This window comes from Phyllostomus hastatus, unplaced genomic scaffold (assembly GCF_019186645.2).
Source record: "Phyllostomus hastatus isolate PE091 unplaced genomic scaffold, TTU_PhHast_1.1 phas_contig_40, whole genome shotgun sequence".
NCBI lineage: Eukaryota > Metazoa > Chordata > Mammalia > Chiroptera > Phyllostomidae > Phyllostomus > Phyllostomus hastatus.
The window spans coordinates 41,729,795-41,749,649 of record NW_025333872.1 but is presented as its reverse complement, the minus strand read 5'-3'; the positions used below and the strand labels follow the sequence as shown (position 1 = coordinate 41,749,649).

The 19,855-nt window shown below is 41.3% G+C and overlaps 1 protein-coding gene and 1 pseudogene across 1 annotated transcript in view; one reads left to right on the top strand and one right to left on the bottom strand.

The window, feature by feature from the left end:
- The window catches only part of RRAGD (Ras related GTP binding D), a 36,546-nt gene extending 16,896 nt beyond the window's left edge, over window positions 1–19,650 (top strand). Inside the window, exons 3-7 of the mRNA XM_045842827.1 lie at window positions 5,886–6,085; window positions 6,998–7,112; window positions 7,767–7,909; window positions 14,392–14,540; window positions 19,134–19,650. Of these exons, the coding sequence (XP_045698783.1) occupies window positions 5,886–6,085; window positions 6,998–7,112; window positions 7,767–7,909; window positions 14,392–14,540; window positions 19,134–19,285 (759 nt within the window). The 3' untranslated portion in view covers window positions 19,286–19,650. The remainder of the gene's footprint in view (window positions 1–5,885; window positions 6,086–6,997; window positions 7,113–7,766; window positions 7,910–14,391; window positions 14,541–19,133) is intronic.
- LOC123822280 lies at window positions 6,662–6,762 on the bottom strand (annotated as a pseudogene).
- Window positions 19,651–19,855: the final 205 nt, after the last annotated feature.

The following is a 19,855-nucleotide window of genomic DNA, read 5'->3' as shown; positions in this document are numbered from 1 at the left end:
AAGTGTACATGATGTGTGGCCAGGCTGACGGTCCTTTTTAAAAAAAATATTATTTATTTTTAGAGCAAGAGGAAGAGAGGGAAAAAGAGAGAGAGAAACATCAATGTGTGGTTGCCTCTCATGTGCCCCCCACCTGGGACCCAGCGCCTGCACCCCAGGCATGTGCCCTCACTGGGAATTGAACCTGCGACCCTCTGGTTTGCAGGCTGGCGCTCAACCCACACCAGCCAGGGCGCTGACAGTCCTTTTATTGCAGCTGAGGGGGAGTAAAAGGCAAGTCCTACATAATGCACTACACCCTCTGTAAACCCAGGTCCAGACCTTTTCCTGAAACCATGGGCCTGCAAAGAGACAGGCAGGCCGAGCACTCCCAGCCCTTGCAGGAGCATGGGTCTCGTTAGCGGGGAGTGTGGGAAGGCTGACTTAGTCATAATGGTTCTGAGCCCACACTTGGAAAACTGTTCTCTGAGAAGACTGCTCATGCCAGAGAACATTCATGGAACTAGGCATTTAATATAATATTGAAATTTTCACCCAAAGCCTTTTAGTTTCAAGTGACTGCACTTGGACATCTAGTGTAGTACAGGAGCTTGGCTGTACTGACCTTTCTGTGGTTAGAAAGGGTTCTTTCTTTGGTGGTGGGGTTTAGCTGCGGGAGACATTTAAGTTCCAAGGCCTGGTCTGGGAAAAGCAAGCAGTGCGTCTCCGCCCTTGGACTCGTCCAGAAGCACGTGCTTGTAAGACACCGGCATCAGGTCCAGGGCCTGTTGTCAGTCGCTGCTTTCCTGGCTGTCCCACTTATGCTGACCTGTTTTCTGGCCCATCTGTGGCCTTGGCAGTATCCCCTGCCTTTCTGCCTAGGTCTGCCAGCACCATAAATTAGGAAGCCTGGCACTGGAGGGGAGGGGCTGGAGTGTGTACATGCTGCTGCATGGGAGGTGAGGCTCCGGGGATGTCATGGTCACCTGTCTCTTTTAAGTTCCATTTTTTTCCCTAAGTCACATGGCCGCCAATTCTGTAGTTATTGAACTGGGTAGTGGCAGCCTGTGAGTGAGTATATTCTCTAACCAGTGGCTAGTGGATTTCAAGACAGTGGCTTTGTAAGTAAATACTTACTTCAATGTCACGTTGTGCTTACCTAACAATTTGAGTTTATGGAATTCCCATTTCCAGAGCAAATCTATCTCAGGTATTTGTATGATGGCTATAATTGGGCTAAAATAGGCATACTTGCCTATGTTTAAATTGCAACCATAATTTAAAAAAAAAAATTTTATTGGTTTTAGAGAGAAAGAGGAGGCAGAGAGAGAGAGAGAACATTGATTATTTGTTCCATTTATTTATGCATTCATCGTTAACTCACAGCCTTGGTGTGTCGGGACGACACTCTTAACGAACTGAGCCACCAGGCCAGGGCCGTAATTTGGTTTTAATTCTACTTGAACTTGAAAGGAGACCTTCAGTTTGGGTTGGTAAATGTTTTTTTTGTCTTATTTCATGGTTTTTTGTTTATTTGTTTGTTTTTTAGTTGTAGGGCAGAGAAGGTATAAGAATGCTTACAAAATTCGTCTTTTTAAATTATACTTTTAGAAAAGGGCCCTGGCTGGGTGTCTCAGTTGCTTGGAGCATCGTCTGGGACACCAGAAGGCTTCGGGTTCGATTACAGTTGGGGCACATGCCAAGGTTCTGGGTTCGATTCCCCCAGGGCAGGGTGGGGGGCTGAGGGGGCAGCCAGTTGATGTTTCTCAGTCTGTCTCTCCCTGTCTTCCCCTTTCTCTCTCTCTCTGAAATCAGTAAAACATGTCCTTGAGTGAGGATTTAAAAAAATCATATTTGTGGGAGTCCTTATAAGATGTGATTACAAGCAGTGAAAGATGAGTACATGTGCCCCAGCCAGGGTGCCTCAGCTGGTTGGGTGCCGTTCCACAAACCGAAAGGTCACTGGCTTTATTCCCAGTCAGGGCACGTGCCTGGGTTGCAAGTTCATGCTGGTCAGGCCCTTATGGAAGGCAACCAATCGATGTTTCTTTCTCTTTCTCCCTCCCTTCCCCTCTAAAGTTAAAAAAAAGCAGCAGCAGCAGCAGCACACATTAGGGAAATCTCTCAGCAGCACTTGATCATCATTTTCTTTATTCCTAAGCAGTGCTCTGGTGGTCTGACGCCTTGTACGTTTATTGTTGCTTGTGAGTTCTTCACAAACACAGGATTGCCAGATAAACATATCACCAAAGAGAAAATGTGTCCTCGCAGAATGTTGTACCGGGTTGGCCAAAAAGTTCATATGTTTTTTTTCTGTAAGATGGCTCTAGTAGAGCTTAGTTGTCTTTAACCTCATTCAAAATAATTTTGTTAGACTGTATTGTGACAGCTGTCATATCAGCATGCACTTTAAAAAACTTATCAAAATTGGTGAATTTTTGTGTAGCCATTTTAATATGGAAGATGGAAAAAATGGGCAACATTTTTGTCATATCATGCTTTTTTATTTCAAGAAAGGTAAAAACGCAACTAAGGATGCAGAAAAAGATTTGTGCAGTGTATGGAGAAGGTGCTGTGACTGATCGAATGTGTCAAAAGTAGTTTGAGACATTTTGTGCCGGAGACTTCTTGACGGACCATGCTCCATGCATGGTAGGCTAGACAGTTGAAGTTGACAGTGATCAAAGTGAGACATTAACTGGGAACAATCAGTGCAGAACCACGTGGGAGATGGCCGACATACTCAAAGTCTCCAAATCCATGAAGTTATTGGTAAAAATGAAAAATGTGGTTTTTATTTCACAGAAAAAAACATACAGACGTTTTGGTCAACCCAATAAACATAAAAGAAAGAAAGCACCGAGAGTCACTTTCCCACAGCCCAACTATGTGATGCCACCAGCCCCCAGCAGAGCCCACAGAGCACACCGCCGCTCCAGGCCCCTGCAGCCCCCAGCAGCCATGCCGCACGCGCTTAGGGACACACATGTCTGTAATTCCTAGATCTAATTTTGGATTAAAACTAAGCAGTATATTTTTTCTTTATTTTTAATTGGCAATAATAACAAACACAGTAGGAAAAGTCATCCACAATCCCTCTGCTCTAATAAACCAAGTATTTTTCCTTTTTAATGTCGTTTATAATCCTATAGCTAACATACTCTGTCACCAGTTAATTGGTAGTCAGACCATTTTATATGCTTGGCAGGGAGGTTAGAGTAGCCTTTTCCAATCCTTTGAAACAGTGATGCTCTCTTGACATTATCTGGTTTTGCTCACAGACATGTCCCTTTAACTCCCTCTCTGCTTGTCTCAGTCATAAGCAATAACCCTTTTTTGAGGTTAATATATGTACAATAAAATGGCCTCATTTTAAGTGAATAGTTCAGTGACTTTGACAAATGTGTACACCTTGTAACTATCTCACAGTCAAAGTGTAGAGTATTTCTACCATCTCCAAAAGATTCCGTTTTGTCCTTCCTCAGACAGCCCCAAGCCCCAGCCCCAGCCCCAGCCCCAGCCCACTGCGGACATGCTTCCTGTCACTATGGATTGGTTTGCCTTTGCTAGAATTTTGTATATGTGGAGCCATTCAGTGACGACTTTAGTTTTTATTTGAGACACTTCAGGGTATTCAAGAAGTGCTGCAAATTATTCACCCAGAGTTTTTCCGATATGCTTAATCTGCTAGCCCAGTGTCCAAAATTTTTTTTCATTTTAAACAACTCTTTAGAGGGTGAGGATGAGAAAGACTCCATATGTTATTTATCTGTCTTCATAGTTTATTAGTGTCTTTAATATTTTGATTTATATAGAGACTTGGGATACATTTTACTAATTTAGTTTGGGAAATGGGAGAATGCCAGAAACATCCCCTGCTTTATTGGCTTTCCATATTTGTCCAGGTTTGGAATCAAAATAGGAGGTGAAAGTCCTTTGAATTCTGTCTTTCGATCCCTTTCCTTTTTTTGCTATAAAAATAAGACGTGTTCACACCTTCAGACTGGCAATAATTAGGAGATCTGACGGCACTGACTGTGCGTGGGCGTCAGGCACCAGGTGCTGTTACACAGTATCTGGTCAGATTCAGGGAGCTCATTCCTATGGCCCAATGTGTCAGTGTCCCGCTGAGCCCCAGGCCTTGCAAACAGACACAAAGATGCATGTGGGAGACTGCCCAAATGGTCACTGTCTGGAAAACATTCTGAAAGTCTATCAACAGGTATCAACAGTGATAAACTGTAGGCCATCCATAAATGAGGTTTTATAGAGCGGTTAAAAGGAGTTATGCTCTTCACTATAGATGATGTCACGGACATATTTTGAGTGAAAAAGGCAAACCGAAATATATGTGTAACTTCATATTTTTGTAAATTTTAGAACAATGTAAATGAATTCTGTATGTTGTTTAAGGAGTTATGTATGTAGTAATAATATACGAAAAGATGAGTGAGAACAAACACTGAACTTTGTACAGCGTCACCTCTGGAGGATGGAGGTAGAGCGATCAGGTGGGCTGGGAGGAAGGGGAGAAAACCACAGGGCTTCAGTGTCTTGATGGTTTCTTTCTTTCTTTTTTAAAGTTTTTTTTTTAATTATTGATTAGAGAGAGAAACATCTATTAGTTTTTCCACTTATCCATTAATTCTTGTATGTGTCCTGACCGGAGATCGAACCCGCAACCTTGGCGTATCAGGATGATGTTCCAAGCAGCTGAGCTACTTGGCGAGAGCTGATGTTTGATTTCTTATGCAGAGAGACACATGTACAGGTGTTCATTATATTATTATGTAGGAGTCATTTGTAGGGAGGAGAAAAAATAGTATTGTGTTATTTGAGGCCATGATTGTAGACCATGGGTCAGCAATCTTTTTCTGTCAAGTGCCACATGGTAAATATTTTAGGCTTTGCAGGCTATACTATCTCTGAGGAGTTTCCACAGAGGAAAACTACTCAGCTGCCATCATAGCATGGAAGCAGTCACAGATACTTTGTAAACAAATGATGGTGGCTCTGCTCCAATGAAACTTTACTTACAAGCCACAGCATGGGCCCAGTTCAGGTGGTTCTTAAAAGTTTTTTCTTCCTGCCTCCTTCCCCATCCTCCCAGTGACCCATACCATATTTTCATTTCTCAATGTTCATCAAAGTTTACCAAGAGACTCAAAAATCTGGGAGGAATTGTATTGCAAGGGAGGTCCTAGGTGACCCTTGTGAATTTTCATTTCACAAATTTGCAACTCTGATCTTTGTGATTGTCACCAAGCTGGTCGTAACTGCCTATAGCTGTGCATTTCTGGCCTTTCTTTTTCATCTTTTGTTAGTAAAACTTAAGTTTTCAGTCTTGAGTTTTATGAAACCAGCTTTTATTGGGCTTTTGCCAAATATTTTTGGAGGCTGTACCCAGATGGTTTCTAAATTAAGAATGAATGTGGAAAGGACAAAAGTGGTTAACTGTGAGGAGAGGTGCTGGAAAGTTCAGTTAGCTTGATGGGAGGTCATTTCACAACATATATGTGTATCAAAACATCACATTGTACACTTTAAGTGTACACTATGTTTATTTGCTAAGCATACCTCAGTAAGGCTGGCTGGTGTGGTTCAGTGGGTTGGGCACCACTCTAAGAACCGAGAGCCTGTGGGTTTGATTCCCTGTCAGGGTTTCAAGCCTGGGTTGCAGGCCAGGCCTCTGGTTGGAGGCGAGCAACAGACTATCAATCGAGGTTTCTCTTGCATGTCGATGTTTCTCTCCCTCTCTTTCTTCCTCCCTCCCCCTTTCTCTAAAAATAAATAACATCTTTAAAAACAAAGTAAAGCTGGGGAAAAAAAGAATGTGTGTGAAAGGCAACTCATAGGGTTTAGAAAGCGCAGCAGCCTGCCCTGACAGGAGTGTGCCTTGTTCCTAGGACGATTACATGGAGGCCCTGGCCCGGCTGCACCTCACCGTGACCAGGGCCTACAAAGTGAACACCGACATCAACTTCGAGGTGTTCATTCATAAAGTGGATGGTCTGTCCGACGACCACAAAATTGAAACCCAAAGAGATATTCATCAGAGGGCAAACGATGACCTTGCAGATGCTGGATTAGAAAAAATTCACCTCAGGTGAGAAAAGAAACCCCTCGGGGATCGCAGCGATGAACGAAGAAAAGCAGATTTGGGGTCCAGAGGCACCGGAAGTGGGTTGGCGTGGGCAGGAATTTACCTGACTACCCCGTTTTGTGCTGTAGACATTGGGATAACCTTTGGGAAAAGCAAGCTTTCCATGCACTAATTCTAATCTTTGGGAAAAGCAGTAGTGTTTTAAATACATATGTATTTTTAACAAATGGTCAATGCTAAGGTTCTTCCCTCATTTGAAAAACGCATTAAAATAAAACTCATGAGCATAATCCAGGAAGTTAATTGATGCTGAAGTTTGCAATTCTTGATAAAGATGGCAGTATCCAACGCTGGAGATGTTCAAATAGAAATACTCACAGAAGAAAACCTCTTCTCTGCCGTGTTTTGTGGGGTGCTACCTGTATATCATTTCGCAGATTGGAAGATGGCAGACTTAGGTTTTTCAGTATGAATCACGTAACTGTTACTGCCCTGAGAGGCCTGGGCATAGGTGATCTGGTGCACATTCTCATGCAGAATGTAAGGAAGCTGGTATGGACACATACTATGCATTTTTTAAAAAATATGGGACTATTCACAAATTTGCATGCCATCCTTGCTCAGGGGCCATGCCAATCTTCTCTGTATCATACGTGTATTTTTAAGCTTTCCAGTTCAGCCAGTCGGCAGATGAGAACGGGCCCAGTTCTTGCTTTATGGGTGGTGGGGAGGAGAGGCTTATTAAGTAAGACATGTTCAGTTTTTACCAAGGCTGTTTCCAGTACTGGAGGGGGCTGGACTCTGTGTGTAAGAGGTGTAGACACAGAAGGCAGGGGACTGGTGTTATGACAGAGCCTAAGCAGTCCACTCCTCCGTCAAGGGGAAAACGTGATGAAATGTTGTTTCCTCTTTCAGCTTTTATCTGACAAGCATATATGATCATTCAATATTTGAAGCTTTTAGCAAAGTGGTTCAGAAACTAATTCCACAACTCCCCACCCTGGAGAATTTGCTAAACATCTTTATCTCGGTAAGTAAATAATATTGTTCTGTGAGTGTCATTTGTAGAATTTAAGAATAACATTGCAAGAGTGAAAATGATCTTACTTCTGCTTACTCTTACAGCATTCAAGATCACTAAAGTATTACTTTTGGAGGTTGCTCCTACTGGTTGTTTTAGGCAACCATTCAGTGTTAATAGAGCCCTCCCAGAGGCAGAGAGCATAACATTTAGTTTGGCAATAAGATATATACTGTTAAGACTGGTCGATGAGCTGGCCAAATGAGTCCTATAAACTACCAGCTCCTCAGAGTAGAATTGAGGCAGACCTGTTGGTTGTACTCACATTAATTCTCACTGCACAATTTGGAATTTGCTTGTTTAGATTCTTAAATTAATTTTTTAATTTAAAATTAGTGTCTACTTGGCCCCTACTCCATTTGTTTACTTATAGTAAATAATTGGTGATAATTAATTCCACTTTTCCTTTCTTATGCAAGTCCATTATAATGAAGTATATGACAATGAGGTTTAAATTGTAATAAAATGGAACAACCTGAAACTTTAGTAACTTAATTTTTGCTCGTTCATTTTTTACATAGCAGATGGCATATAGTTTTATGTAACCATGACCTGGTCTGAAATCAGCTGTTGCTCTAAGTCAGCGTCTTCTTTTTGTTTTAGAATTCAGGAATTGAAAAGGCATTTCTATTTGATGTGGTCAGTAAAATTTATATTGCAACTGATAGCACCCCAGTAGATATGCAGACCTATGAACTCTGCTGTGATATGATCGATGTGGTTATTGACATCTCTTGTATTTATGGGTAAGTAAAATATTCTTACAGGCTACAACCAAGCCATACTTCTCTCATAACCTTTGAGATATTTTGCATTTACTTATTTGATTTTAAAACTTTTGTTTTGAATGACTGAGATCTATAAATGTATCATTTAGCAGGCAATAATAACAAGTAATTATCGAGTAAATTCCTGACATTATGCTAATAAACTCATTGCTCACATTACATCATTTAACTCTCCACCAATCCACGAGGCAGGAATCACTATCCCCACCTTATTTATTTATTTAATCTCCACTGTAAAGCTGGGAAAACTGAGGTTTACCCTGGTTTAAATTTCTAATTTTTGCTCACACAGTCAGTGAGGGATGAAACTAGAATCTGAACTCAAGCCCAACTGGTTCCTGGGGTTTCCCTGCTGAAGCTCTGCCATCATATTGCAACTTGGGAGACACTAACAGGGTCCTTGAAGTCTAAATAAGTATCTCATATTGACAGTAGTTCTATTATATTTCTTGTTACAGGAGATAACTGCTGGATTGTTTTTAAAAAATATATTTTTATTTTTTTTATTCAATTACAGTTGACATTCAATACTGTATTGGTTTCATGTGTACAGCATAGTGGTTAGACATTTATATAACTTACAAAGTGATCCCTTCAATAACATACTTTTAATTTTCCTCTATTGTGAGTGGCAGAAAATTTTAAAACTAAGCCAACAACATTACCTATTTATTATTATGGACTTACATTCTTAGAAAACAGAACTTTTTGTATACTTAAAATCATATAAAATAAACAAGGAGTGGGTGAAAATGATTGTTACCAGACATAGAAACAATTCCACATAACCATAAATTTGCTGAATGGATGTCATAAAGAGTGAGTAAGTGTGAACTGAACTACTCTGTCTTATCATCGAGTTGTTGCTGCCTATTTACATTGGCTTTATATCCTTATCCAGTCATTGATGACTTTAAGCTTTTGTTCATCTTCTTTGCTCACTGTGACCTGCTTTATGTGTAGCCTCCTTTTCTGTGAGTCTCAGTCTTGTCATTCCTCTCTTTCAGTGTCTGAAAATCCTTTGCCTACTGAGTTGTGATTATCTTTAACTCGGTTATACACACAGCACACAGAGTCCCTTCTGTGGTGAGAAGGGGAAAGTGCGACTTCACAGGACTGTAGTGAGGATGCAGTATCACTAGGTTTCACTGGTAAATCCTGATAAATAGAGCTGCTGCTATTATTATTATTATCATTATTATTATTATTATTATTATTAAACACTGCCATCTGGCTTTAGAAATAAACCTTATTTTCTAAGATTATTGCCCTACAGTAATCTATTATTTTTAAACTGTAAGTGAATGACCTTGAAGTAGCCATGAATCTGAATGTACCCAGATTACAGTCTAGATTGCTATGTTAATCAAGTACAATGAACAACACAATTAATCTTGCATATATTTAACAATATGCATAATCATTATTGTGCCATGTGGCAATTAGAAGTGGAAAGTTGTTCATGTGAATGGCGTTAATCAGCGTTACTTTTGTCCAGCTGAGACAAGCAGGGGAGGCAGGGGTTGCAGTAGGAGGGAGCGGGCCCTGCCCATCAGGTTGTTTCTATGGTAGAGCGCAATGTTCCCGAGAACCCGCCAGGTTCAGTGGGAACCAGTCTGGGTCACAAGTGGGGCGGGGACTCGCCCTGGGGTTTCCTCGGACTGTTTGCAAGGAGCCAGCCCAATTCATGGGGAGGGCTGGGGGAGGGCTGGCGATGTGTGTGGCAGCCCAGGAAGCAGGCTGGCTGCCAGTTCCCAGCAGCTCCCTGGAGACCAGCAGGGTTTAGAAGCAGGTGACCTGGTGCCTCAGTCCAACTGCTCAGGAATCTCAGCTGAGCTTCTGCTGAGGCTGGCAGCTACAAACACACATTTCAAAATACATTCTATCCCCATGTGTTTTTATGGCTTTGTAGATGGAAATAGGACTAGTAGAAAGTAGTTGTTGCAGTTGTAAAACCTCATCAATATCTACTTGTAGTTTTTTTGGTCTTTTTTTGTTTTTCCAATTTGTTCAATGTTTTAGTTTTTTTCTAATTATGAATGTGAACCATGCTCATTGCAGAAAATGCATAATTTTTTATGTAAATATAAAAAATAAAATTAGTCCATAATAGTCCATAGTCTTATGATGTAGAAACAATCACTAATATTTTTATGTATTTTATTCTTATTTCTGTGTAATTTTTAGGATAATGTGGTCACTTTGTATATTTAATATTTTACCCTGCTTTTTTCATTTAACATTGTCACTTAAGAATTTTCCTGTATAAGTGCTGTTAACAAACAATGCTTAGTGTCTATATAACATAGCATTATATTTACTTGGAAATTTTAAATTCAGTTTTCTTCATTGGTTAAAATTTTTAAATGTTTCGGTTTATATTCAGAACATTATTTATAAGCCAGAGAAGTTCAGTCTGGAAAACTAGTAACTAAAAATAGCACAAAAGAAGTTAAGAATTCTGTTAAAACATCTGTAACATCTGAGGTTTAACACTTCTTAAAATTTTTCTTTGCTGTTTTGGTAGGTTAATGAGGGGGACCCCCCAAAAAACCCAAAATTGTTTTTTTAAAAGATTTAATTATTTATTTTTAGAGAGAGGAGAAAGGAGGGAGAAAGAGAGGGAGAAAAACATCAATGTGTGGTTGCCTCTTGCACACCCCTGCTGGGGACCTGGCCCACAACCCAGGCATGTGCCCTGACTGGGAATTGAACCGGTGACCCTTTGGTTCACAGGCTGGCCCTCAATCCACTGAGCCACACCAGCTAGGGTAAAATCCCAGAATATATTTATTAAAAATTGTATATTTATTCCTACATGTTTAAACTTCAGTAACATTCAAAGTACTCTCCATTTGATGCAGTATACCTATCAAGACGTTTCTTCCACTGCTGGAAACAGTGTTTGAACTTGTCAATTTTGATACCTTTTAGTGCTTCTGCCAATTTTTGTTTCAGTTTTACCACATTGGGAAAATGTTACCCTCAGGAGAATAGAGAGGGTGGGGCACAGGGGTCATGCTGTGTTTGGTCCAAAACTGCTGAACACTTAGTGTGGTACAGACAGGTACACTCATAAATCACCCATCATGAAATGGGCAAACACATTGAGTCTTCAAAAAAAAATCACTGAATCCAAACACAGCCTCTCACAACAACACCAGCTGGTACAGGTGGGTTCCTCGGGCACTCATCTAGCGAGGGAAGCCTGTACTACAAGGGGCCTGCCCTCCAGAAGATAATTCCAGGGTTTTTGGGGTCGCCCCTTGTATAGTGAGTTGAATCCTTTTATAATAAACTAACTTCCACAATTTACTTTTAAGTAGCCCTGCATGTACTGGTTTAAAATACTCTCAAATCTAAAAGCCTACATTTCCTTTAAAATACTCTACAATTCAGGCATTTTCATTTAATCTGGTTTGTCACCCTGATGTGGACTCTGGCCAGCTGTGTTCATGGTGTTGTGGATGAGACGAGACAAATTCACATGACCTACTGAAGTCCTGTGAAGAGAAAGGGACTGCATGGCCACTCAAGGGGACAGTGCCTCTACCCTTGCCTTGACAAGCTTTTATTGCCTTCTAATAGAATGCATCAAAGAAGGTTCTCATTCATTATGCTCAGGTTTGCTTTAGGTGATTACTTTTACAGATAACAAAGGAAAGGATGTTACTGACTACTTCCTACAGATTAACAAGGAAAAATGTTGCAAATGCAAGGGAACAATAACAGTAACTGGTCTGGTTACACTTCAGTCCTTGGGAGAATTAGCACATACTTCAGGAAGTTACTTTAAAGATATGCAGTAAGCATTTGCTGCCTCAACTCAGGGTGAGGGAGTTTTAGCAAGAGCAAGGCTCAGAGCAGCCTAGGTATAATGCAGGCCTGGTCTCCCACGAGAGAACCGATCGGTGGGTTTGGCGTCCTGTGTGCCACCACGCACCTATGGGCTTTCTAATAGGGCTGGGCTACATTTCCCATCTCACACAGATAGATTCCCTATATCACCCTACCCCCTTGTGATATTTATGAGATTAAAAGCGTTAGCTCTAAAATTGGTCAGACGAGTTTGAGGTCCTGGCTGGACCCCACCATCAGCTTTGACCATGTTCTCTTCTTTCCCCAACCTCACTTCCTCTGTCCCTACCTCAGAGGGCTCCTGTGCCCGATAGCATAACACACAGTAAGAACTCAGGACCGTGCCCATCACAGTGCAGGTTCAGTAAGTGAGGGCTCTTACTCTGCAAAAGTGATAAATAAGGTTTAGTAGCAGCTGAATTATTATGCTGTATGAATAAGGTTTATTTAACACAATTCCAATTAAGTCAGATTTCTGGTCAATTATTTATAAGCTTGGGAAGTAAAAATAAATCAGAAAACGTAGACTCGGTACGGGAAAGTGCTCCTTTGCTTATGAGGAGAGGATGCATAATGCCTTGATCGGACCAGTGTTTCAGAGGGTCCAGGTTCCGTCAGTGAGGCTGTGGGATTCAGAACCAGTCACCTCCAGATGTGCCTCTGCGGTGTGCACATTTTTTCAGAGCGAAAGGCAGACTTTAGCCTCTCACTCAAAAGAAACTTCTCCTCCCTTAACAATCTGGAGGACTTGAATCACGGGCCTTGCATACAATAAAAGATTATCAGTGATAACCTTTTTGACTCATCTGTATGGCAGGACAAACAGTTATTTGTTAAAACATCTGTTCTTTTTATCAGCCTGCAATAACCCTTTGACACCCCCAAGGAGCATAACCTCATCCTTCACTTCGGATGTCTGATATAGCTAGAACCCTGTTCTGTCTCTGGACCTCTCGTGCACGTGAGGTCTCTGATCCTCTCAGGTGTGCAGGGCTCCCATACTATGTGTGTGTTAAATTTGCCTATTTTCTCTTGCTGATCTGTCTCATGTTTATTTATTAGACCAGCTAGAAGAACCTTGAGAGTAAAGTTTGTTTCTCCCCTAGAAGGCCAGAGGAGGAGGAGGAGGAGGAGGAGGAGGAGGAGGAGGAGTAATAGCAATTAACGTTCATTATGCATTTTACTTAGTCTCAGTACTGTGCTCAGTGCCATATATATATTATTTCATTACATTAGGACACTTTCAAGTAATTACTGTTAGTATGCAGATGAGGAAATTGAGGCTTAAAGAAGTTACTCAACCTGCCCAAGTTTACCTAGTGAGTAAGTATCGGTAAACTGGGATTCAAACCCAAGTCATCTGGGTCTGCAGGCCAAGTGAAATAAGCCAATCAGAGGAAGGCAAGTACCATATGATTTCACTCATATGTGGAGTGTAATGAATAAGATAGACAAAATAGAAATAGGCTCACAGAGAACAGACTGGTGGCTGTCAGAGGGGAAGGGGATTGAGAGGCTGAGTGAAGAAGAAGGTGAAGGGGTTAAGGAAAAAAGTTCATAGGCGCAGACAACAGCATGGTGATTCCCAGAAGGAAACGGGGGTGGGGAAGGTGGAAGAGAGTGAAGGGGGGTAAGTGGAGATGGAGGGAGACTTGACTTGGGGTGCTGACCACACAAACAATATACAGATGATGTGTTATGGAACTGCACACCTGAAACCTAAGTAATGTTATTAACCCATGTCACCCCAGTGAAATCAATAAAAAAATGACTAGACCAATCTATTCATTTAATATTTTATTTTAAAAATATTTCAAACCTATAGAAAATGTGCAAGGATAGTACAATGAATTCCTACATATCCTTCCTTGGGATTCACACATTTTTATCAGTTTGCCATATTTGCTCTCTCTCTCTTTTCTGTTCCGTATTGTTTGTTTGCTTATGCTGAACCATTGGGAAGTTGCAGACGTGATTCTTTGATCCTATTGGTTTGAGCACCTATCTGTTAAGAACAAGGACATTTTTTTACAGGATCACAGTTTAATTATCCAAGTAAACATGTTTAGTCGGGCTATACTACTCTCTTATCTAGTGTGTAGCCCATATGCACATTTCACCAGTGGTCCCACTTCGGTCTTTTATATCGGCTTCCGCCCGATGTAGCCCCGCACTTGCTGTCCGGTGTCTTTACGCTTCTCTAACGTGGGGCAGTTCTGCAGTCCTTCTTGGTCTTCCCTCGGACCGTGCGTGTAACCTGGTGGTTCTGTCAGGAGAAAAGAGGCCCTCGGGGGCCACCGTGGGGAGGGGAGCCAACCCCCATCCCTCACCTGTGCCACTCAGGTGCCGGAGAGTGGCCCAGCGGCTGCAGCAGCCACTCCTTGTGTCAGTAGGAAAGTGACTGTCTTGCAGTGTGTACATTCTTGTGATTGTGCGTGTCTGAGATCTTTAGCTGAAGACACTGTAAGTGTAAACTACTTGCCATTGTCGTTCTGTGAGGTAAAGCTGGTCTTTGTTGCCAGGTTACCATTTGCAGTTCTTCCTCAATGGTCACATATGTTTTGGTTTCTCTCCCCATTTAGTCTCAAAGAAGATGGAGCAGGAACGCCCTATGACAAGGAATCAACAGCCATCATAAAGCTGAATAATACCACTGTTCTTTATTTAAAAGAGGTGACGAAGTTCCTGGCTCTTGTTTGCTTTGTCAGAGAGGAAAGCTTTGAAAGAAAAGGTAATTTTTTGTGTGTGTGATTTAAATGAAGCATTTCAGTTCAGATGAGTACCGCCTTTACTGCTTGTGGAATGTGGATGGGGAGCAGCATGCCTCTGGAAGCTTCCAGACTTCAGTCACAGGCCCCCGTGGCTCCTGCCCACATCAGTCAGGGGTGGGGATCCATGAACCAGCCTGCCCTGGAGTGAAAGCTCCCTGGGAAATGGAAGTGAAAACAACTGTCTTCCCAGGGGCCTTAGCTTTTCTGGGGGTGAAGCTAACTGGGGTGTTGCCAGGCTTAAGGTTTCTCTCCAAGAAACCTTACCAAGGCCTCCCCCTTGGTCCACACCTCTAGGTTTCGGAGGTGTGCGATCCCTTGTGCCCCCATTTAAAGGAGGGGACTCATGCAACATGAAAGCTGGACAGTCTTTAACTTCTCTTCAGCCTCTGTGTCTTCTTCAGTCCTCAAAACACAGGGATGGCATCATGATTCCGAAAATAGAAGGCATGAATATACTTAATAACACCACCAGATATCTTTTGAGTTTTATTTTAAAACCAAAGCAGTTAATCTCATAAAGATGCTCCTTTCCCCCCATGCTACCTAAACTGGGAAATACCATCTTAGTGTCATGGGTAGGGGTGTTTGCTAGTAAAGAGGGTATGATCCACCAATTTGTGGGGTAAAAAAATTCCCTACAAAGTGGCAGTAGTAACATTTACTGAAATAGCTGTTTTTTCCTTATAAAGTAATACATGTTCATTAAAAAATGCTTTGAAAACTTAAGAAAGTATAAACAAAATAAAACCACTCAGTTTCACCGTCTAGAGCTAAACCCCATGTTAAATTTCTGAAGTTTGCTTTCTTTCTCCTCTCCCGCTCCCTTTCTGCCTCTCTTCTTCCCTGCCTTCCTCCTTCATCTCTCCTTTCCTTCCATCCAGCAAAAGTGGGGCCAAGGTGTCTATATTGTTTTATATCCTGTTGTTTTCATTTATTTATATAATGAAGTTGGTTTTTAAAAAGATTTTATTTATTTACTTTTATAGAGAGGGGAGGGGAGGGAGAAAGAGAGGGAGAGAAACCTCAGTGTGTGGTTGCGTCTTATGCGCCACCTACTGGGGACTTGGCCTGCATCCCAGGCATATGCCCTGACTGGGAATCAAACCTCTGACCCTTTGGTTCGTAGGCCAGCACTCAGTCCACTGAGCCGTACCAGCCAGGGCTACATATATTCCTCATCCATTTCCCCCAAATGTTAACATCTTACATATTATAGCACAGTTATGAAAACTAGGGAATTAACATTGGATAATGCTCTCAGCCAAACTATACCGTATGCAAATTTAACCAGTTTTTCCAAAAAATCTGTTTTCTGTTTCAGGATCCCAAATTGATTTAGTTGTTATTTCTCCTAGTCCCCTCTCATCTGTGACAGTTCTTCATCTTTCATAGCCTTGACACTTTTGAAGAGTACTGATCAAAAATTATCTTGTAGACTGCCCGTCAAATTTAGTTTGTCTGATGTGTTCACTCATTTGAAATGAGATTATGCACTTTGGCAAGAACACCACATCGAAATGATGCTGTGGCCCTGGCTCATGTGGTTCAGTTGGTTGGATCCTGTACATGGAAGGGTTGTGGGTTCGAGTCACAGTTGAGGCACATACCTGGGTTGTGAGTTTGATCCCTGGTCAGGGTGCATATGGGAGGCAACCAGTTGATGTTTTTCTCTCTCTCTAAAAGCAATGGGGACGCCCTGCCTGATGTGGCAGTGGATTGAGTGCCGGCCTGCAAACGAAAGGGTCACTGGTTCGATTCCCAGTCAGTGTGCATGGTTGGGTTGCAGGCCAGGTCCCTGGTAGGGGGCATGCAAGAGGCAACCACACATTGATGTTTCTCTCCCTGTCTTTCTTCCTCCTTTCCCTTCTCTCTAAAAATAAATAAATAAAATCTTTTTCTAAAAAAGCAGTGGGGAAATGTCCTCCGGTGAGGGTGAAAAAAGAAAGAAGTGATGTTGTGTCCTCAGTGCATCGTATCAAGTAGTGAACGATGTTTGTGTGTCTTACAGTGATGTCGACTCAGCTAAGGTGGTGTCTGCCAGTTTTTCCTCTGGAATGTCCCTGTCTTGTCTTTCCCTTTGTAGTTAATGTGGGCTCTCAAACTATTTCAATCATGTTTCTTCCCACACTTTTGCCCCCTAATTTTAACTTTGCTCTAGGGTTGTGGAAGTAAATTTAAGCAGGAATTGATCATGTGGATCTCTTAGTAAGTTATCCCACCTAAGTGGGATCATCTCTGAGGATAGGCACACTTTGTAGAATTTATTAAGCTAACTAGAAACCTAGGTGTTAGTTTTAATGTCATAACTGAGAAATGTAAATAAATAGGCAGACCAAGGTTAACCCCAATTGTGTTAAACTTGTGTATTTTAAGGTGACTAACCATCTCCATTTGTCTGGGACAGAGTTCATGGGACAGTAGACCTCCAGGGTTGAAACTGGGAATAGTCCCAGACAAACCGGATGAGTTGGTCATCTTGTCTGTTAGGTAGTTGTCTTTGAAAAGAACTTAGGCTTATAAATGCACGGAGTTGCTTGCACTTGTGTTGCTGAGTCCTGTTGGTGCTGATAATCAATACTTGGTGATTAGCTTTTCTTTGTGTTGTTCTCCGTCTGAGTTTTCAGTAACAGTCTGTGTGACTGCTCTAGCGGAAGGGGGAGAATTGAAAGCAGATGTACTGTTCTCAGCCTTGGCTGCACATTACAGGAACCTTGGATGGGAGGTGGTTAAAAAATACGGATATCTGGGTCCTCTGTATAATTAAAATGCAATTCCTGGAAGGGGGGCCCTGCGGTTTGTTAAATTTTTTTGAAGTTCTCTGGATGTTTTTAATGTGCTGCTGGCATTGAGAACCACTGAACCAGAGAAGGATGTTGGACCATTAAATAACTGTGTATGGCGGTGAAGACAGTCCTTACTCTGTTCATGTCTCTTTTCTTGTATTTTCAACTGTTTTAATGAAAGGGTTGAAATAAATAACAAACTCTTTCTATGAATGCTTACTTTCTTTAAACACCTCAGTTGTGAATTTTTACCTTTTTATTTTTAAAACTCCAAATACAGCAAGATGACTGTTTTTTTCCTTTTAAATTTGCCCATTTAAAAACGTGAGTAAGTTAAGATTTGCGGAAAGCTATCGATGGGCCCTGACTGGTGTGGCTCCATGGATTAAGTGTTGTCATCTCCGCTCAAGGCCAGGTCCCTGGTTGGGGGCATGCGAGAGGCAACAGATCGATGTTTCTCTCCTTCTCTTTCTCCCTCCCTTCTCCCCACTAAAAATAAATACATAAAATACATTTTAAAAAGCTATCAGTAGAATGTCTCTGGAATTTCCCAGGTTGAGTGTTTGATGGCACCCTTCTCACTGAGCCATTCAAGCTAAGCTTTTTTCCTAAGACATTTGGCTGCCTGTGTGATAGGCAGAGAATTGTTAGGGTCTCACATCTCACTTTCAAATTCCCACAGAATGAGATCACTCATTTGCTCCTTGTTTATCACGTTCTGCCTTAATCACCTCATTGGCTGTTCTTTTATTCCCCCCTTGTTGGTCACTATCACTGCGAAGCAGCAGAGGGTACCTCTCAGGGGGTTTCCTGCTCCTGGAAGCTGAGTTAGTGTTTCCTCCAGTGCTTTGTAGTTCATTTTCAGACTAGTTTGCAGAGTTTTACTCCTTGGCTGGAATCTGAATTCTTTGTTTGGGTCTCTTCCATCACCTGCGTGGATGGAAATAATGGCTGGGCTGGTTGTTTTAATAAGTTTAAAGACAGTAAATAGAACAAACTGCCTTATCCTAATTGGGATAAGCATAAGGTTGGTCTCAACAATAATGAATTAGTGATGATGATGAAAAAACATACTGGAGACTTTCATTATCTGTTATTCTATTTTTGTACTACTAATTAATTTCTAAAAACACAAGAAGATTCTCCCCTACTGTTCCTCCATTTAAAATGTACATGATATTGAAGAACTGAGATTGTCATTGTTTGTTGAATTCCTGAGTTTGAGTTGACCTGAGCTGACTGTTACCACTCTAAATTCAGAGACTTTGCTTTCCCCAGGGTTTATGACAATGGTTTAAATATAATGTATATCCAGTAAATATTGATTGATTACATGATTGATACTATGGCTTTGATTTCTCAGCCACACTCCAACTCAGGGTCTGCCTCCACTTAGTCAATTTAATAATGCCTTTTGGGAAAAGGAAATAATAAATATTTCATTGAAGGTATATCTTTATTGTAAAAAAAAATTCTGAAAGATCAAAAAATGTGCAGTTCACTTGGTTCCTCAAATCTTTTGGGTCATAGAAACCTTTGAAAATGTGGCATGTACTCTGGAAACTTTGCTTAGGGAAAAATATACATACATTCACAGGACTTGGCCTGTAATTCCTGAAGGCTAGCTGCTGACCACCTAGGGTAGTCTGTGGACGTTCTGTGAAGGCTGCTCCTCTACTGCCCCCTACTGGTTTATTCTCGCCATTGCCGACATGAAAAGATGGAGATTATTTCTGTGACATTTCTAAATGTTTTTGTTTTCTTCTCCAGGGCTTATTGACTATAATTTTCACTGCTTCCGGAAGGCCATCCATGAAGTTTTTGAGGTGAGAATGAAAGTGGTGAAATCACGAAAGATTCAGAATCGGCTGCAGAAGAAAAAAGGAGCCACACCCAATGGGACGCCTAGGGTGCTGCTGTAGGTGAGGTTTCAGCAGCATCTTTTGAAATCAGACCTTCTTTCAGTGAGGCTGCTGCACTGTGTTGCACTAAAGGAAGAGGAAGACGGAGATTGGGACAAATAACACAAATTTGTTGTAAAGACAGAAAAATTCCTAGCACCCTCTTGATCTTTTCTTTTTTAAATAAAGCAAGCACTTTGAAGCAAAAACTTGTACATAAACAATGAAGTGAAACCCACTGTAATTTCGTTACATAGATGTAAACTTTTTTGGTCTGTAGTCAGAAAAACCCTGTGTGAGAACTGCCAGAAACTGTATATATTTTGCACTTTTTCATGTTTTTTTTCCTCATTGAACTAAACTTTGATAAAACAACTTTTCTAAGATTTTTTCTGTACTCGGTGTCAAGGACATGCATACTGTAGTTTCCAGCTATATGGCAATCAGAAATTTAAAAGTGATGCATTAACAATGACTTTTTATACACTTGGGAATCTTTGCTACCAATTGTTGAGAAAAATAATTTTTCAGTGGAGAGGGAACAGATTGAGGCAGTGAGCTCCCAGAGCAGTAAGAGCTGCCCCCTGTTTA